General features: G+C 55.6%; 1 protein-coding gene across 1 annotated transcript; it reads left to right on the forward strand.

Annotated features, from left to right (window-relative positions):
* Window positions 1–1,515: 1,515 nt before the first annotated feature.
* STIP1 (stress induced phosphoprotein 1) lies at window positions 1,516–15,402 on the forward strand. Its single transcript, XM_042904266.1, has 14 exons — window positions 1,516–1,618; window positions 4,847–5,056; window positions 5,546–5,687; window positions 6,985–7,126; window positions 8,095–8,263; window positions 9,432–9,558; window positions 9,651–9,753; window positions 10,016–10,136; window positions 11,049–11,145; window positions 11,452–11,576; window positions 13,783–13,819; window positions 14,021–14,124; window positions 14,331–14,503; window positions 14,913–15,402. The coding sequence occupies exons 1-14, from the start codon at window positions 1,610–1,612 to the stop codon at window positions 14,983–14,985; spliced, it is 1,632 nt and encodes a 543-aa protein (XP_042760200.1). The 5' UTR covers window positions 1,516–1,609; the 3' UTR covers window positions 14,986–15,402.
* The last annotated feature ends 774 nt before the right edge of the window (window positions 15,403–16,176 follow it).

Raw genomic sequence — 16,176 nt, forward strand, 5'->3', positions numbered from 1 at the left:
GCGCGGGAATCAACCCGGCAGAGTTGGTGGAAGGGGGAACCCAGCAGAGGGAACCGTTTGCAGGCAGGCTCGGAGTGAAGGAGCCCACCTAGTCTAACCAACGGAGATGTCAGGGGGCAGGAGTCTGGTGCTGAAAATGGGAGGGCAGGGAAGGAGGCGGCCAAAGCAGGCCTGCCAGGTCACACAGGCCCTGAGCCCCAGTCTAAAGCCTCCAAGAGTTTCAAGCCAGGGGTGTGGATCTGCAGTGACCTTGGCTGCAAGGTTAAGAACGGACCAGAGACAGCTGGGATGAAAGAGGAAGCTGTGGAGACAAGCCATTGCCATAGAGGGGACACTTGAAACCCTGGGCAGGGACGGCGCTGGGGACGGAAGGGGGGATACAAGGACACAGCAGGCCCCAAGACCCTCATCCAAGCCTTCTGCAGACCTGTCGTGCGGCTTCTTTGTTCCGTGAAGCACACGCCGGCCCAGGAGGAAAAACCAGCTTCTCTCCCCCACGCTCTAAACCCTTTGGCTGCCCCGGGTGCTCTCGCACGTTGCCCTGCCTCTCGGCTGCAAAAGGCCCTCCCGGGGCCGCCACCGCCCGCCAGTAGGTGACCGAGCGCGTCACTGACGTCATTGGTCCCTCCCCTCCACCCCCCATCCTCAAATAATGGCTCCCTTCACCGAGCGGTAAAGAAATTACTGCATGAACGGGACACCTCCCACGGCCCCGCACTGTCCGACCCGTTAACACGAGGGGATCCAGCGAGTCCCCCCGGCCTCCCCAGGGTGAGACCCCGGGTCCGTCCCACCCAAGTCCCAGCTCCTTCGGTGTTTTCGACCCTTCGGCTACTAACGGCGGGATCTGGGCACGGCCCGGGAGCTCTCCCGAGGTCGACCCAGACGTCGCCCCCACCGGCCGGGACCCGGGGGCTCTGCGTCGCCGGGGAGCAGCGGGTCGCCTGGGCCGGACTCGCAGTCCACGGAGCCGGGAAGCGGCGCGGAGACCACCCCCCTCCCCCCAGGCCGCCAGAGCCACCGCGGCAGAGAACCGCGGGGTCCTGAGATTCCCATAAACCCTTGCAGAGGTGAAACCCCGCCTTTTGAAGGGTAGCCGTTTAAGCCTATCACCGCAGAGTGTCGGCAACTCTCCGCCCAATCGACTTTTTTTTTTTTAACCTGAAGGAGGTTCCCTCACGGAGTCCGTCAGCCCAATGGGAGAGGTGGAAATTTCCAGAAAGAACAGGACCAATGGGCGCGGCCAGCGCGGCCACGATTGGCAGGCCAAGCGACCAATCCCCGTCGCAGAAGGGCGCCCCTCCCTCCAATCGTGGAGCCTGGGGTGGGCGGGGCTTGTCGGGAAGAGTCCAATCCGGAGGCGCGGGGGAGGCAGGGCTGAGGGCTTACTCTCAGGCGTCCAATGATAGAGAAGCAAAGATGATGGGCCAGACTTCAAGCCAATAGTAGGGAAGGATAGAAAGCCCCCTCGGGAGCGCGACCAGTGAGCAGGCGAGGAAGGGGCGGGATCCGGGGGTCCCGGCAGCTTCTAGTAGGTTCCAGAAGGCGGCGCGTGCGGTTGGGAACGCGGAGCGGACGGAGTCGATTCAACGGGGTTCCGGGCCGGGCTATGGAGCAGGTGAAGGGGGAGGGGCGGGCCGAGGCCCCGGGGCCACTCGGGGACAGGCCGAGGCCGGGCCGCGAGTGGAGGAGCGGCGGCGGGGCGGGCGCTAATCGAGGCGGTCGGGGCGGCGGCCTGGGGCCGGGCGAGCAGCTGGGGAGGCGAGGGCGTGAGGGCCGCGGCCCACCGGGCGGGAGGTGAGCAGTGTAGCCAGGCCCGGGCCGCAGGGGGCGCGGGGTCCACTCAGCGCCCGTCGCCTGCCGGCTCGGCGAGGAGGACCGGGGGACGGCGACAGTCCGGCTCTAAGTCGGGCCCGCGGCGGGAAGAGAGGCCGTGGCTGGGCCCCGGAGGCCTCCCGGGAGGTGGCCCTGGACTGAGCCGGCGGCGGAGGGGGGGGTGGGGGGGTGGGTAGGGCGGCGCTGGGAGGGATGGAGGTGGGCGGGGGCTTCGGAACCGGCGGGAGGGACCGGGTCCACACCAGGGAATGCGCCACCCGGGAGAGCGGGGATTGCCGACGGAGAAGCCACCCGGACTTGGTCACAGTTAACTTGGAGGGATGCAGGGAGCGGGGACGGAAATACACTGGAAGTAGCCAGGTAGCACATCCTACTTTCCTGCATCTGGAAAGGCCGGGATGGAAGAGCGTTGATGGAAGGTTTGAAGAGTAAGCGGGCCGATTTATCTGCCTGGTGCAGGAAAGGGACGGTGCGGCGAAAGTCCGTAGAACCAGTCCAGGTCTAGCAGCGTCTTGCAGAGAGATATGAGGCTCCTCCCGTTCTTTTTTTTTCTGTTTTGGGGTGTGTGTGTGATTCGAGAGTAGCTGAAGGCTGATCTTTCTGGAGAGTTGGTTTCTGGTTACCCAAGGAGGAATTGGTCGCTGTAGAAAATGTCGTGTAGTAGGCTGTGTAGATTAAGCAGCCAGAAGTAAGTTATTTGTCTCGGCTCATTTTTAGGGGACCGAGTTTGCAACCGCTGCTGGTTGCTTGTCGGTGGCTTAATTGTATCCTCCGCAGCCCGCAGGTTGTGAAAAGCCTGGAGAGATTTTTATTCAATCGGAAACTTTGTCAGTGGAAGCGTAACGATGAACCAGATCTGGAGCCTGTTTGGTAAATTAAGAAAGAGTGGAAGTGGAGGGGTTAAAAAGTTTTTGCTCACTTGGGATAGTAAAGTTGCATCTGGGATTAAACAGACTGAGGTATGGACAAGAAAATGAGTTCTGGAATGAGAAGCACATCGCTCTTCAACGGAAGGGGTTTGTCCCTCAGTTATCAAAATAGGAAAAAAAAAAAAACTTTTTAAAATCGCACCACCCGTTGTAGATAGAGTAGATGGAGCTAAAACACATACGTGGGGGCAGACAGTGAATGAACGAGTGAAGTCGGGACGGCAACTTGGTGATTGTGGTGCAGGCAGCCTGGCGGTTTACCTCTGTGTGTCAGGACCTGCTCTCCTGGGCCGGTTGGACATGCGACGCCTCTGCCTTTGGTTTTCATCTCCAGCTTGGAGATCTGGATTTCAGTTTTAGGAAATAATCCAAGGTGGAGGAATTGGAGTGTCCAGTTTTTCATGTTTTGATGTTTTAAGCTTCGCGCTTTTCAGATAAATCCCAGGGTAATTAATACACCTTTTACCCGAGACCCAGTGTAGACCTGCAACCGTGTAGCGCGTTTATTTAGCATGATGGCATTTGCCATCATGTGCCTGGTGTGCTGGTATTTTCTATCCTACTTGATCTTTTAAAGTGCTGGTCACCACCTGCAGGCTTGATTTCCTGACCTACTGCTGGTCAGCACTCCGTGTGGAAACGGGGGTTTTGTGGGAGAGACAAGAAGTCCACGGCGCCGTTCTCAGCTGCCGCTTGATACTAGTTTTTTAAGTTTTTGCTTTCTGGTCTCCTTCCCGGGTTCGAAGGTTTTTATCCCTTGCTAGATTTGGCCCTGTTTGCCGGGCTTTTTCTTTTTCAAGGCCGCCTCTCCCACATCTCTGGTTGGTGGAGGGAAGTTCCCAACTGGTTTGCCCCGAGGCTCCAGAAGTGTTTCCCTTAACACTTCTTTCTTGCATCAGTCCGTGCCGGCTCACAGCTGGATGATCGATCTGGAGAGAGAATGGTGTTAGGAGAAGCCCTATAATCAGGACCACGTTCTGAACGTTGGAGAGGGTAGGGGATTAAACCACAAGTAGGTCGTTATTATCTTGCGTATCTTTTATAGTAATAATTACACGCGGCAAAGACTGACCTGGGGAGTTAGCTCTACCACGTTGTGATGGGTGACCCCACCTGGGCACGGAAATAGATTCTTCCTGATTGCGGGTAAGCATCTTGAGGCTCCCAAGAAGCCATCGCGAAGCCTTCAGGTCGCTCGCTGGGGGGCCTGTGTCCCTGCCCACTCCTGCTCCTCCCTTCGCCGTGGTCTCTTCCGCGAGGAGTGACCGACTAGGCCACTAGGCCTGTGTTCGGTTTACCGTTTGGGCTCCTTGGCGTTCTCGTGGCCAGTGAATTTCTTTTTCCACGAAAGGAGCTCTTGAGTGTGTTCTAGAGTGGCTTCGTCAGCCCCAGGTGGAGGCTTGGAGAAAACAGTGGCTGCCGCGCGTTCCTCCGAACTGGAGCCAGCGGAGAGCGAGGCGTCAGCCTGCTTTTCCTGGTTACTTACTTTTCTTGTTGCCCCACCCGAAGGTGTGGGAGATGGCAAATGAATTCACGCACGCTTGCTTTCTCTCGGTGTGTAAAGTAACTTTTTTGTTGACAACCGAAGTATGAGTGTCGCTTAAAAAATTGGGACTGGATGGGGCGCCTGGGTGGCTCAGTCGGTTGAGCGTCCGACTTCAGCTCGGGTCACGATCTCGCGGTCCGTGAGTTCGAGCCCCGCATCGGGCTCTGGGCTGACGGCTCGGAGCCTGGAGCCTGCTTCCGGTTCTGTGTCTCCCTCTTTCTCTGCCCCTCCCCCGTTCATGCTATGTCTCTCTCTGTCTCAAAAATAAACAAACATTAAAAAAATTAAAAAAAAAAAATTGGGACCGGTGCACCTGGGTGGCTCAGTCGGTTGAGGGTCCGACTTCGGCTCAAGTCATGATCTTGCAGTCTGTGAGTTCAAGCCCCACATCGGGCTCACTGCTGTCAGCATGGAGCCTGCTTCGGGTCCTCTGCCCCTCTCCCGCTTGCGCACGCACGTTGTCTCAAGAACTAGGAAAAACGTGGAAAAACAGCGCGTTACGGAAGAAACTACATGGGTTCCTTTTTTTCCTCAGGTGAACGAGCTGAAAGAGAAGGGCAATAAGGCCCTGAGTGCCGGCAACATCGATGATGCGTTGCGGTGCTACTCTGAGGCCATCAAGTTGGATCCCCAGAACCACGTGCTCTACAGCAATCGCTCAGCGGCCTACGCCAAGAAAGGTGACTACCAGAAGGCTTATGAGGATGGGTGCAGAACCGTGGACCTGAAGCCCGACTGGGGCAAGGTAAGCCGTGGGCAGACTGGGGCTCTTGACGCTTCCCAGAAATGCCTCCTTGCCGTGCCGTTTTCGAATACTGGGCCCTCCCGACCCGGCTGGCCGCCCGTCCCGGTAGGCTGCGTGGCGTATCGCCCCTCCGCTGTCCTCCCGGTCGGAGGATGCTCCTCGGAGTCGTGGCACTTGTCGCGTCCGAGGTGCCGTCGGTTGTGAAGGCAGGTCTGATCTCTGGCGCTGCTGAGAAAGAAAATGCCACCGGAGGAGCGGACGACCCCGGGTCGGAAGATGAATCGAGGTGGGGCGGGTGAGCGTCTTTGAGAGGTGGCCGGATCCTTACGGTTTTCAGTCTTGGCGTCACGTGCTTCTCCTCCTGTTTTCCTTCGGCCTTCACGTGAATATCCATTTTGTCCCAGGGAGCGTAAAATAGCTTCTTTGGAGTTCGTCTTCTGGACTTCCAGGTGTTCTTTATTTTGTCGTGTTCTTTCTTTTTGGTTTAAGGGCTATTCGCGAAAAGCAGCAGCTCTTGAGTTCTTAAACCGATTTGAAGAAGCCAAGAGGACCTATGAAGAGGGTTTAAAACATGAAGCAAATAATCCTCAGCTCAAAGAGGGCTTACAGAATATGGAGGCCCGGTTGGCAGGTAGGCCCCAGTACGCTGTTGGTTTCTTTCTTTCTTTCTTTCTTTCTGTCTGTCTGTCTTTCTTTGTTTATTTCTTTGTTTCTTTCTTTGTTTCTTTGTTTCTTTCTTTCAATGGGACTAACTTCGGGGCACCTGGGCGGCCCAGTTAAACGTCTGACTCTCAGGGGCGCCTGGGTGGCTCAGTTGAGTTGTCCGACTTCGGCTTGGGTCATGATCTTGAGGTTTGTGGGTTCAAGCCCCGTGGCAGGCCCTGTGCTGACAGCTCAGAGCCTGGAGCCTGCTTTGGATTCTGTGTCTCCTCCTCTGTGTGTGTGTCTCTCTCTCTCTGTCTCTCTCTCTCTCTCATGTTCATGCTCTCTCTCTGTCTCTCGATTATAAGTAAATGCTAAAAAAAAAAAAAAAGTCCAACTCTTGATCTCCACTCAGGTCGTGGTCTCACGGTTTGTAGGTTTGAGCCCGGTGTTGGGTTTCTGCATGGGCAGCATGGAGCCTGCTGGGGATATTCATTCATTCTCTCTCTCCCTCTCTCCCCCTCCCTCCCTCTCTCCCCCTCCCTCCCTCTCTCCCCCCCTCCCTCCCTCTCTCCCCCCCCTCCCTCCCTCTCTCCCCCCCCCCTCCCTCCCTCTCTCCCCCCCCTCCCTCTCTCCCCCCCCTCCCTCCCTCTCTCCCCCCCCCTCCCTCCCTCTCTCCCCCCCCTCCCTCCCTCTCCCCCTCCCTCTCCCCCTCCCTCTCCCCCTCCCTCTCCCCCTCCCTCTCCCCCCCTCCCTCCCCCCCCTCCCCCCTCTCTCCCCCCCCCTCTCCCCCCCTCTCTCCCCCCCTCCCCCCCTCTCTCCCCCCCCTCCCCCCTCCTCTCCCCCCCCTCCCCCTCTCCCCCTCTCCCCCTCTCCCCCTCTCCCTCTCTCCCCCTCTCCCCCTCTCTCCCTCCCTCTCCCTCTCTCTGCCCCTCCCCCAGCTCGCTCTCTGTCTCAGAAACAAAACACACCTTTTTTTTTTTTTTTTTTTTTCCTTCGTGTTTACTTTTTGAGAGAGAGGGAGACACAGAATCCAAAGCAGGCTCCAGGTTCTGAGCTGTCAGCACAGAGCCCAATGTGGGGCTCAAACCCACGAACCGTGGGATCGCAACCTGAGCCGAAGCTGGATGCTTAACCGACCGAGCCACCCAGGCGCCCCAAAACACACCTTGAAATTTTTTTAATGGGATTAACTTTGAGGCTCCCTCCAAATGTCTGGTGGGCTAAGGGGCATAAAACTCAAGCGAACTGACTTCTCATCATGTGCTTTCCTTTGTTCGGAACAGAGAGGAAGTTCATGAACCCTTTCAACATGCCCAATCTGTACCAGAAGTTGGAGAGCGACCCCAGGACGAGGACACTGCTCGCTGATCCTACCTACCGGGAACTGATAGAACAACTGAGAAGCAAACCGTCCGACCTGGGCACGTAAGTTGGGGCAGCACCGTTGTCTCTGGAAATGGGTGTGAACGTGGTACTTCTTTTCTGGGATCCTGTGTGTGTGTGTGTGTGTGTGTGTGTGTGTGTGTGTAGAGGTGTTCCTCAGACAGCAGGGTTTCTGCCTTCGTTTTTCTCCAGTGAGCGGTAGGTATTTGTTGGTTTGTCTTTCTGGAAAGGGTTAAAGAGGACACGTGTCGGAATAATTTGGAATCTTCATTCCTAACCTTCAAGTGCCTCTCTGCTGCTCTCCCATAATTCTGATCTGGCGCCAAGTCTATCCTTTCCATACATATCAGACGCCGTCTCCTGGGATGTTGCAGTGAAGGTCATGGTGGAAGAGAGTGTCAGGCGTAAAGACGCGTCTCTTAGTCATCCTGGTATTCGTGACTCTGAATCTCTGAGTCCTGAGATCCCGTCCCTCTTTGTGTCTCCTGGCTTCGAGAAGTAAATTTGACATCTGTTAGCTCATCGGGAATGGATTTTTGAAGGGTCGAGTATTCCCCGGTGGTACCTCATGGCTGGTGCAGAATCTTGCAGTTTTTTCTGTGGGTGAACAGCTCTCTGACACGGTAATCTGAGGTTTAGTGGCAAATGTGGGTTTAAGCTCCGTTGTGGACAGGGCTGCCTGGGTGACTCAGTCAGGCGTCTGACTTGACTTCAGCTCAGGTACGTGATCCCGGCATTGTGCTTCGAGCCCCGCCTCGGGCTCTGTGCTGAAGGGCGCGGAGCCTGCTTGGGTTTTTCTCTCCCTGTGTGTCTCTCCCTGCACACACCCGTGCGCCTTCTGTCTCTCTCTTTCGAATAAACTTAAAAAGAAAATCACTTTCCAAAGGAGTGATGAGAGTTATTCCACTGAATTCTTATTTGAAAACCTAATACTAAAATCAGTTGTGAGGAGAAATAATAAATCATCGTGCTTTTCTTTTCTTTTCTCTTTTTTTTTAAACCACTGCTAGGAAACTGCAGGATCCCCGGATCATGACGACGCTCAGCGTCCTGCTGGGGGTCGACCTGGGCAGCATGGATGAGGACGAGGAAGTGGCCGCGCCGCCTCCGCCGCCGCCTCCCAAGAAGGACACCAAGCCAGAGCCGATGGAAGAAGATCTTCCAGAGAATAAGAAGCAGGTCTCGTTTTTCCTCCTTCCTCTCGCACGTTTCGGACAGCGTTGTCCGCAGGACGTCCGGGACGCGGGGGCGGCTGTCGTCGTTGAGCGCTGGGTCACTGTTTTCCGTCAGAGCGGTCGGCGTGTGAAACGCTTCCTTTTCCGAGCGATTTCACAAGAACGGCGCGTGTGGGACCTGTGGCTGCACGAGCTGCCCTTCCGAGGTCCCCGGAGCTGCGCCCTTGCCACCAGCGTGGGTGTGGGTCAGGGCAAGCCGGGCAGGTTCTGGGTGACCCTTGTCCTTGCTGTGACCCAGAAGGATGTCGTCTACGCGCGTCCTCAGGCGTCTGTTTTCTGGTTGGACGTGGCGTGTAGTTGAAAGTTGTCTACTTAGCGACACTGGCTTCCAGAGCGGGAGGCGTGTGCTTCGGTGATTTTATTTCCTTTCTTATCAGGAACAACAGATTGTTGCCAAATTAAGCGCTTTCACATGAGTAAGCGTCGGTTGTTCGGGGTGTCTCGAAGTTGGAAGCTGGCCCTGTGGTGTGGGCGGTGAAGCGCTGTGCTGAGACTCGTGCCCTGGGGACAGACCCTTGTCAGCATCCCCGACCCCTCCCTCTGCCGCTCTGACCACAGAGCCCCCGAGGTGGCCGCCTCACAGAAACCGGACTTGCCACGGCCTCCCGTGGTCAAACCGGGTAGAAAACTGCTGTTCTCTCCCAACTTGCTTCAGGTCGGAGGGATTTTCTCTCCCCTGAAAAAGCCCTTTATTTTCTGACCAAGTCCAGGAGAGTAGATAGAAAAGGGGGAGTTTTCGAGGAGGCAGAGGTGAGACCTTAGCATTCCATTCTTTTTCTTTTTTTTTTTTTTTTAACGTTTATTATTGAGAGACAGGGAGACACAGAATCCGAAGCAGGCTCCAGGCTCTGAGCTGTCAGCACAGAGCCCCACGCGGGGCTCGAACTCACAAACTGCGAGATCATGACCTGAGCCACCCAAGCACCCCATTAGCGTCCCGTTCTAACAGCCCTCTGCCTTTAATCCTGCAGCTGGCTGAGAAGTGGCCGCAGCGCGGGGACCGTGCTCCCGCACGCAAGGCTAGTCGTGCGCGCTGCTCGGCCCGTGACGGGTCGCAAGCTCTTTGCCGCCTCCGTTCGGTTTGCTCAGTGCTCCTTCCACACCTCATCTAGGCGCTGAAAGAAAAAGAGTTGGGGAACGAGGCCTACAAGAAGAAAGACTTTGACACGGCCTTGAAGCACTACGATAGAGCCAAGGACCTGGACCCCACCAACATGACTTACATGACCAATCAAGCAGGTGAGGCCCAGGCCGTGGGGTGACTTCGTTGTCCTCGGGCGGTCCCGGGGAGGGACACGGGTTGACTGTTCGTTAACCATCCTGCCCGGCAGCCGTGTACTTCGAGAAGGGCGACTACAGTAAATGCCGGGAGCTCTGTGAGAAGGCCATCGAAGTGGGGCGAGAAAACCGAGAAGACTATCGACAGATTGCCAAGTACGCGCGACCTTCGGCGGTACCTCGAGTGGGGTGGAGGGGTCGATGTCCAAGACCTAAGTTTTCCTGCGTGGGGAGGAGGGTGGCTGGCCACACAGCCTGCTCTGTAAGCCGTGGGCTGGACAGGAGGCCACGGGCGTCCAGACAAGAGGTGTTTGGAGGGTGTGGTGTCCGAGCGGGGTGGGGGCGGGGGCTTCTCTCCAGGAGCTGCCCTTGTCTCTGCTTTGCTCTCAGCACATTCCTTTTCTGCTTGTTTCGTTAGAGCTTATGCTCGAATTGGCAACTCGTACTTCAAAGAGGAAAAGTATAAGGACGCCATCCATTTCTACAACAAGTCTTTGGCAGAGCACCGAACCCCGGATGTGCTCAAGAAATGCCAACAGGTGGGTAGGGAAAGAATACGTGTCCTGGTGTTTCTTAACTTATCCACTGTAGCATTACGTTTAATAATGAACCGTTAAGATTTTTTTTTTTTTTTTTTTTTTTTTTTTAACATTTATTTATTTTTGAGACAGAGAGAGACAGAGCATGAACGGGGGAGGGGCAGAGAGAGAGAGACACACAGAATCGGAAGCAGGCTCCAGGCTCTGAGCCATCAGCCCAGAGCCTGACGCGGGGCTCGAACTCACGGACCGCGAGATCGTGACCTGAGCCGAAGTCGGATGCTCAACCGACTGAGCCACCCAGGCGCCCCAAGATTTTTTTTTAAGTCGCGTCTTTGGTCATTTTATACCTCGTCCTTATCACTTGACAACATGTAAGGAATAACCGCGATTTTTTTGCTCTCCTTTTTGTCGGCCAAGATCGTAACCTTTTACTGAAGGTCAGTGCAGTTAGGGTTATTATTGTGACTTAGGATTTATTTTTTATTTTACACAACCAAAGCGCCGTGTTATCATGCCAGTTGTCCTAAATTATGGAGTGGGGTCGATTTTTATTCACAGAAAGACGGGTCAGAAAGTGAATTGTGCTGTTAACACATGCCTCATATTCACATCCTCGTATTCACGCTTAATCTTGTACCAAGCATATGTCAGTACTGCTCATCGGTTCACTGTGTGTTTCCATGATGAGGAAGGTGTAATTCTTTTGTTTTTAAGTAAGTAAGCTCTTTACCTAACCTGGGCTCGGACTCCCAGCCCCAAGATGATGAAGAGTTGCGTGCTCTGAACAAAAACTAAAATGTTGCTGACAGTACTTTCTGAAAATCAAAATCTGAATCAGACCCTTATTTTAGTCCAATGTTTAGGTTTACAACAGTGTAAATGATTACTCCGAGGATTATTTTTTCTTAGGCGGAGAAAATTCTGAAGGAGCAAGAGCGGCTGGCCTACATAAACCCCGACCTGGCCTTGGAGGAAAAGAACAAAGGCAACGAATGTTTTCAGAAAGGTATGTTACAGGGGCGCCTGAGTGACTCAGTCGGTTAAGCGTCCCACTTTGGCTTAGGTCATGATCTCACAGTCCATGAGTTCAAGCCCCGCGTCAGGCTCTCTGCCCCTTCCCACTTGCGCTCTGTCACTGTGCAAAAATAAACAATAAAGGTACATTCCAGCTCAGGTGACAGAGCTTCTGGATGAGTGATGAGTGATGCAGACGTGTTCTCTGTGCCTTGGCGGGCTGCAAGCTAAATGCCCTCGGTGGGGGAGGAGGGTGGCTTTTTGCTTTCTAAAAAAAGTTTCTTCTTTCCTTACCCAGGGGATTATCCCCAGGCCATGAAGCATTACACGGAAGCCATCAAACGGAACCCAAAAGATGCCAAATTGTACAGCAATCGAGCCGCCTGCTACACCAAACTCCTGGAGTTTCAGCTGGCGCTCAAGGTGGGCACATCGGGGAGTGTGCAGTGCCTGTTACGGCAGCGAATCTGTGCGTGAGGAACATTGTTTTTTCTCTTTTCGCGTCGTCAACGTCTTTTTGATGTTCTTACTTTGATCTTAGAGTCAGAGGGATGGTGCCGTGCGTGTGAGGTTTGTAAAATGCAGGACGTATGCTGGCTCAGTCCTGGCCCATCAGTAGTTAGTGTGGTTGGGAATATTTGGAAACGTGGATCCGTTTCCGTCTTCGCCGATGATGGATTCTTTTTCTTCCCCATCGCTTCCCCTCCCCCCTCTCCCCCTTTTTTTTTTTTTTTTTTAAACACTTTACATGTTCAGTTCATTGGGGTCAAGTTCATTCCCATTGTTGTGCACCCATCACCGCCTTCCTCATCGAGAACCTTTCCATCTTCCCAAACTGAAAGTGCACCCTTTGAACGCTAACTCCCACTCCCCCGACCCTTGGCGGCTACCGTTCCGCTCTCTGGCTCTCTGAATGTGACCCCTCTAGGGACCTCCTGTAAGTAGAACCATCCAGTATTTGTTCTTTCGTGTGTGGCTCATTTCCCTGAGCGTCGTGCTGTAGCAGGTGTCCGTGTTTCCTTCTTCCTGAAGGCTGAGTACTGTTACCTCGCACAGGTACCCCGCTTTCTGATCTTCTAGGCATCCTCTCCCAGCGGTGGTGCTGCATCCTGGGGCAGCACAGTGTTTGTCTGCCTGTAACTATGTGTGCGTTTATACTGAAGAACCGTGGCATCGTTTCCCGCAGAAGCTTCGCCATGTTTGGTCCTTTTTTGATTAGCTCCCTTAGCAGCTCTGCTGTTCTCGGGCATATTGAGTATGGTCTCGCGTGATCATGTCGACGCTGGGAAGGAAATCTTCGTGGCTCTCTTGAACATGACCTGCTCTGTGCCTCTGTTAGCGATTTCTAAACTGTTCTCTAGATGCCTTTGAATGTTTTTTATGTTTATTTTTGCAAGAGACGGTGCGCGAGCAGGGGAGGGGCAGAGAGAAAAGAGACACAGAATCCGAAGTGGGCCCCAAGCTCCGAGCTGTGAGCACAGAGCCCGACGCGGGGCTTGAACTCACAGACCGCGAGATCATGACCTCTGAGCCAACTAAGGAGGCCCAACCAACGGAGCCACCCAGGCCCCCTCCTCCTTTTTTTTTTAAGTGTTTATTTTTGAGAGAGACGAGTGTGAGTGGGGGAGGGGCAGAGAGAGGGAGGCTGGACGATTTTTAAAGTGTGGTCCATCCCCGGACCATCTGGGAAGGTGACAAAACGTGACCCATCTAGAGACACACGGGTTTTGTTTTTTGAGGCCACTAACTTCTGGGCCTGTGCCTGGCTTCGAAAGGTCACCCGTGTGGGTACAAGGGCAACGTCAAAAACAGGTTGGTTTGCGAAGTGCAGAACCTCGGCGGTTGCCTGTGAGGAAGAGCACGTCCTCCCCCAGCTACACAAAGGGGAGCAGTGAACGGAACCATTTCTGATCTAGCTTTTGGCTGGAATAGTTGCAAGCGGGCCGGGGTGTTGAAACTCTACCGCATTGCATTCTTTTCGCTGGGATTTTCCACCTTGTAGGTACTTCAGACAGAAATAGCCAGACCGTCTGTGTGCCCTCCACCTCTTTTGGCAAGAAGTAGGGATGCGTTTTTGTGGAACCATCTGCGAAAAGAAGTAGGCTAGGTTTTGGCACTCTGCGCTCCTGAGTGCTTTTCCTGAAAGGATTCTTCCCTTCCAGTCACAGTGTCAGTCGCACCGCCTGGTCGTGGAATGGAGGCCCGAGGGCCATCTGCTGCGGTCCTCTGCTCAGATTTCCCCCCAAATCCCCTTGAAAGCTGCCCGTGTCCAGGTTGTGTGTTTCCTCTGGTCGTCACGTCCTTTTCAGTTCCTCAAACGAGAACTTTGCCCACTTTTTGCATTTTTTCCCATAACCTCAGCCTTTTGAAGAGTCTAGGCCACTCGCCTTAGGTGGGGTCGGCGGTCCATAGTGTGGAATGGCCGTCCCTCATGGTTCTGCTTGACTTGCTCTCCCGGCCGCCTCGGCCGGGCCGTCTGTGGAACGGCCCAGGCGCCCGGGTTAACAGAAGTGCCGGATGCGAAAGAACACTGTGGTGGGGCCAGGCGAAGAGTTCTGTTGATCGTTCTGCTTTCGAGTCGTTTATCTGAAGGAATGAGCCTAATTGTCTCCTTTCCTCTCCTGCCCAGGACTGTGAGGAATGCATCCAGCTAGAGCCGACCTTCAGTAAGTGCTTTCCCGCTCCCTCTCCGTCCCTGGACGTGGCCCAGAGAGCGAGAGAGGGGCCGAGAGAGGGGCCTGCGGCAGGAGCTAGCGGCGCCAGCGGGGTGGGGGGAAGGAGGTTGGTGTTCGCGCGACAGGGTGGGAGCGGTGCCCCTTGGAGCCGCGTTCCGGAAAACGCCTCACCGCTCCCGTCTCTGTCCGCAGTCAAGGGGTACACGCGGAAAGCGGCTGCCCTGGAAGCGATGAAGGACTACACGAAAGCCATGGACGTCTACCAGAAGGCCTTAGATCTGGACTCCAACTGTAAGGTGAGGCTGCCTCTGGCCTCCGGGGGTCGGGGGGAGTCTCTCCCCTGCCTCCGGTCCTCCTCCGGGTCGTCTCGGTGCTTCTTCGCCGACTCTTTCCTCTTGCCCGCTTCTCTCTGACTTCCCACTTCTCCGTTCCCTGTGTTTGGGCCGAAACGGTGACCCGGTTAGTGCTAACGCCCTCCCCTGTTGGCTTTGCTGGGATGCAGGAGGCGGCAGACGGGTACCAGCGCTGTATGATGGCCCAGTACAACCGGCACGACAGCCCCGAGGACGTGAAGCGACGGGCCATGGCCGACCCCGAGGTGCAGCAGATCATGAGTGACCCGGCCATGCGGCTCATCCTGGAACAGATGCAGAAGGACCCCCAGGCGCTCAGCGAGTAAGTAGAGGGGGGCGGAGGTGGCCCCGGGGGACGAGGTGGAGAGAGGTGCGGCCGCACAAGGTGGGTAGGGATGTGATCGGTCCGGGCGAGCGGCCGCCGTGTGTTCTCTTCCGTCGAAAAGGCGGCGGGGCCGTTGGCGGGGAGCCCAAAGGGCCTCCTTGCTGCGTCGGCTGCGGTAGCTGGAGCCGCCTGGCGGGAAGACGGGGCGGCCTCGGCTGAAAGCTGTGTCTGTGGGCTCCTGCCGGGCGGGGCCCGGGCCTTCACAGAACGGTGCTCTCCGGAGACCCTTCAGCCGCCTCCTGTCGGCGCCTTTTGGGGGGGTCGCATGGGGGTGGCTTCGAGAGCAGAAAGCCCTTTTCAGGTCAAGTCTCATTTCACCTAACTTGGCTTTTTTTTTCCCCATCAGACACTTAAAGAATCCTGTAATAGCACAGAAGATCCAGAAGCTGATGGATGTGGGTCTGATCGCAATTCGGTGATGACTTCCTCATCATCCCCTTCCCTTCGCCCTCGTGTGGAAAGAGGAGCCGGGACCGCGGCCAGCCGCGCCGAGCAGAGGGGAGAGCAGGGGAGAGCGAACGACTTCTGTCTCTATATTTATATAGACCCACGTGGAAGACACAGAGACTCGTACTCAAGTTACTCGCACCGCCGCTGCCTCTGGGCCCTCCCAGCACACGCATGGTCTCTTCTGCCGCCCTCGGGTTCCGTGTTCCCTTCCCCGCCCTCAGTCGCTGTCTCGGCTGCTCTCCCATAGTTGGTTATTTTTTATTTGGGGCAGTGGGCACGTACGGGGAGGGGAGGGTGTTCTTCCCGACCTCACCTCCCAACTGTCTTCACGTTGTTAACTCCACGTGCCCTTCTCCAATAAAACAAGCCAGTCGGGCGTGGTTATACGTTGTTATGTCCTTGTAATTTTGTTTTGCTAAATGACTTTGAGGCCGAGGTCCCGCAGGGTTCCCACCTGGAGTGCAGGAGAGGTGGGAGTGTGAGTTGACTGGGGACCAGAGCCTCTTTGTAATGGGGCTGCCCTGGGTGACCTCCGTGCTTCGGTCACTAGGTGGCGCTGTCGCCCCACGCCAGCTGAAAGGGTTGGGGGGTGGGGTGCTTCCCTATCCAGAAGGGCACCAAACTCCAGAGGTTCGGGTAATTTCCTGTGCTGTTTGGCTCTTCACCCTCTAATCTCCGCCAGAAACCAGCTGGATGGAGAGAACACCGGCTCCCGGGCAAGAGCAAAAAATGTTTCCCGGTATGAGAGTCTTTGGACCACCTTCTTGGGAGACCCAATCTGTCAGCTGCTCTGTGTTTGCGTTTTGAGAGAACTCCCCGCTCTCGCTTCTGGCTCTTTGCTCAGAGGAGGCCCCCGTGCACCTTTCTCCAGATCGGGTTTCATCCCGCACCAGCCACTTCCGCCATGCTGCCTCAAGTTCAACCCCAGTGAGATCAAAATCCTCCCGATGTGCCCGCTGGGGATACCGCATCCACCCCGGCCTGCTGTCAGTTGGCCCCGCTGTCACGAAAAACAGCGATGACGTTGCTGAGGCAGCCAGTGATTGGAAGGGCCTGAGGAGGACAGTAAAACTGTTGGGGACAGGCCCCTGATCCAGGGCGTACCTTCTGCCGCTGCCCTGATCAGAGCCCCCAGGGAACTGCCAGGAGACCAGGAAGAC

Source organism: Panthera leo, chromosome D1 (assembly GCF_018350215.1).
Source record: "Panthera leo isolate Ple1 chromosome D1, P.leo_Ple1_pat1.1, whole genome shotgun sequence".
NCBI lineage: Eukaryota > Metazoa > Chordata > Mammalia > Carnivora > Felidae > Panthera > Panthera leo.

Excerpts from the sequence above, each read along its gene's own strand:
- STIP1 (XM_042904266.1), top strand. Across the intron at positions 5,057-5,545 it reads TGAAGCCCGACTGGGGCAAG|GGCTATTCGCGAAAAGCAGC; the intron begins GTAAGCCGTGGG and ends TTTTGGTTTAAG. Across the intron at positions 14,125-14,330 it reads ATCTGGACTCCAACTGTAAG|GAGGCGGCAGACGGGTACCA; the intron begins GTGAGGCTGCCT and ends GCTGGGATGCAG.